A 2,615-nucleotide genomic window follows, 5' to 3' on the forward strand; every position below is an offset into this window, starting at 1 on the left:
CCTTTGTATACCGTCGGTTCAACCGGTGCTTATCTTGATCTTCACTTGATCTTCATTTGGCGCTCAGACTTGCACTGAAGCCAGGGCGTCGGAACTTCCGACAACCATCGGATGCACTGATGCTTGGGCATCGGTTCTTCCGGTGCTACAGATTTCTGCAGAACTCATCCAATTCAGTGTTTATTTGAGTTCTTTATTCGTGTTTTTCTTTGTATGGCCTTTTTACTTCATCCCTGGGATCTAGAAAAGTTCATTCAATACAAGCATTAGTCCCATTGATTGTGTTGTCATACGATCACCAAAATCACTCGAAATGGCATAAATGGTGCCATGTTTGTTACACCCTCGCCCGCTGCCGCCGCCGCTCCAGTTCGCCTCGCAAACACCACCAATGGTGGCGGCGCCAGAGATCAGGCCCATGACGAGGACGTCATCGACGTACATCGCAGAGACAGCGCGGGGGACGCACTCGTTCAAGGTCAGCATGAAACGAGGCACCGCCGCCGCGGGCGCGTACGTGAGCTCCGACACCTTCGTCGTCGGCGGCCACGACTGGCGCATCCGCTGCTACCCCCGAGGATCCTACTCAAAGACCCACGTCGGAGTCTTTCTGGACGTCGTGAGCGAGGGCGGCGGCATTGAGGTTGAGGTGCTCTGCGATTTCAGGCTGCTCAACCGGGCCACCAAGGTGTTCTCGTCCGTGCTCTCCGTGGAAAGATTGTCCAAACCTTCGAAAGGGCCCTGGGGCAGTCCCTTTTTCATGAGCAGGAGCCTGCTGGGAGCCTCCTACCTGCAGGATGATGGCTGCATCGTGATCGGATGCGACATCACTGTTGTCAGGCAATCACTGGTCGAGGAGACCGTGGAAGTTCAAGTGCCTCCATCGGACCTGTCGGATGATCTTGGAAAACTCCTGGAATCAGGGGTGGGAGCGGACGTGACATTCGAGGTCAAAGGAGAGGTTTTCCATGCCCACAAGATCGTTCTTGCAGCTCGGTCGCCGGTCTTCAAGGAACTCATCTACGGATCAACGGGGGACAACGAGACTGTTAGATAAGCTAGCTGTAGATATTTTCTTTCTATTATTTAGTTAGATGGCGGACTCATCATGTCGAGTTCCGCCCGGGTCATGCGCACGTCCGCGCTGCGACGAGGGACGTGCGTTGTGGCGTGGTCACCGCCAAGACCGGATCACGGGCAACGTGGGATGGCACGTTTTGCTTCCGATCAGGGCGCGGTCACAGCCAAGTTATAGGTAGTTTGTTTCCCTACTTATTTGCATCAATACAACAGAAAACGCTGCAAGCATTCGCGGCACAAAAACCACCGTATTCATTCTCCAGTTCTAGCGTGTGTCCTCGTGATCCCCGTCGTGATCCAGTGTTCGCCGGAGCTCATCGCCGAGCTGCCGGGCTAACAATTGGCATCAGAGCCAGGTTACTCGCCGGGATGTCTGTGCCGGGCCACCGGATGGCGTCTCGCACGCCCCCACATCGCCGTACGCCACGATCGCCATCGCCACCCCCTCGCCGCGGCAGGCGTCGCGGCGGCGACGAGCCGCAAGTCCAGCGCGTCGTCCGAGAGGTGGGATCAGCGAACTATCCCATGCTGACTCGCACCAACTACGTCGAGTGGGCGGTGCTCATGCAGGTCATGCTTGAGGCGCGGTATCTCTGGGAGGCAGTGAGCGTCGGCGGGGTCGATCGGCACGACGACTGCATGGCGATGGAGGCCATCCTCCGTGGAACACCGACGGAGATGCGTGTCTCTCTCATCCGGAAGGGCACGGCGAAGCGGGCGTGGGACGCCATCAAGACGGAACGCGTGGGCGTTGATCGCATCCGCAAGGCCAAGGCGACGACCCTCTCACGCGACTTCGACGCGCTCGAGTTCCGCGACGGCGAGTCGGTGGACGACTTCACCCACCGGCTGACGAGCATCGTCAGCGAGCTCACCATTCTGGGCGACCCGCCCCAGGAAAGCACCGTGGTGAGAAGGATCCTACAGGCTGTTCCTCCTCGCTACGACCAAATCGCGCACTCCATCGAGACCCTCCTCGACGTCGACGACATGTCAGTGGAAGAGCTCGTTGGGAGGCTCAAGTCGGCGGAGGTGCGCGATCGGAGTCGAAACCCGCCGCCGGCCACGAACTCCAACGGCCAGCTGCTCCTCTCAGAGGAGGAGTGGTTGGCACGCTACAAGCGCCGTCTAGCGGGCGAGAGCTCTCGCTCCGGCGGCAGCGGCGGCAAGCAGTCTGGAGCTCCACGCGGCGGAAACAATGGTGGCGCGCGCACTGGTGGCTCCTCCGGCGAGCCGGTCAGTGGAGCCGCCAAGAAAGACAAGTGCAAGTACTGTGGTAAGAAGGGTCATTGGGCCCGTGAATGCAGGAAGAAGAAGAGAGATGAGGCGCATCTCGCCCAGACTGCCGAAGAGGAGGACGAGCCGTCCCTCCTGATGGCAGTCGTGAACACCGCGACAGACGACGTCGCGCCAGTTCACGTCGCGGCGGCCGAGCGTGTCGCGCCCCGCGTCGCGCCAGTCCACATCGGGGGGCAAGTTTTCCTCAATGAGGAGCGCGCCGTGGTGCAGCTGGGGGAGGCGGCTACCAACGCCGG

The 2,615-nt window shown here is 59.7% G+C and overlaps 1 protein-coding gene across 1 annotated transcript; it reads left to right on the forward strand.

Annotated features, from left to right (window-relative positions):
* The first annotated feature begins 391 nt into the window (after positions 1 to 391).
* LOC120713282 (BTB/POZ and MATH domain-containing protein 2-like) lies at positions 392 to 1,057 on the forward strand. Its single transcript, XM_039999272.1, has one exon. It carries the CDS (start codon positions 392 to 394, stop codon positions 1,055 to 1,057), a length of 666 nt encoding a protein of 221 aa, XP_039855206.1.
* The last annotated feature ends 1,558 nt before the right edge of the window (positions 1,058 to 2,615 follow it).

The sequence above is a fragment of the Panicum virgatum genome, chromosome 6K (genome assembly GCF_016808335.1).
Source record: "Panicum virgatum strain AP13 chromosome 6K, P.virgatum_v5, whole genome shotgun sequence".
NCBI classification, from domain to species: domain Eukaryota; kingdom Viridiplantae; phylum Streptophyta; class Magnoliopsida; order Poales; family Poaceae; genus Panicum; species Panicum virgatum.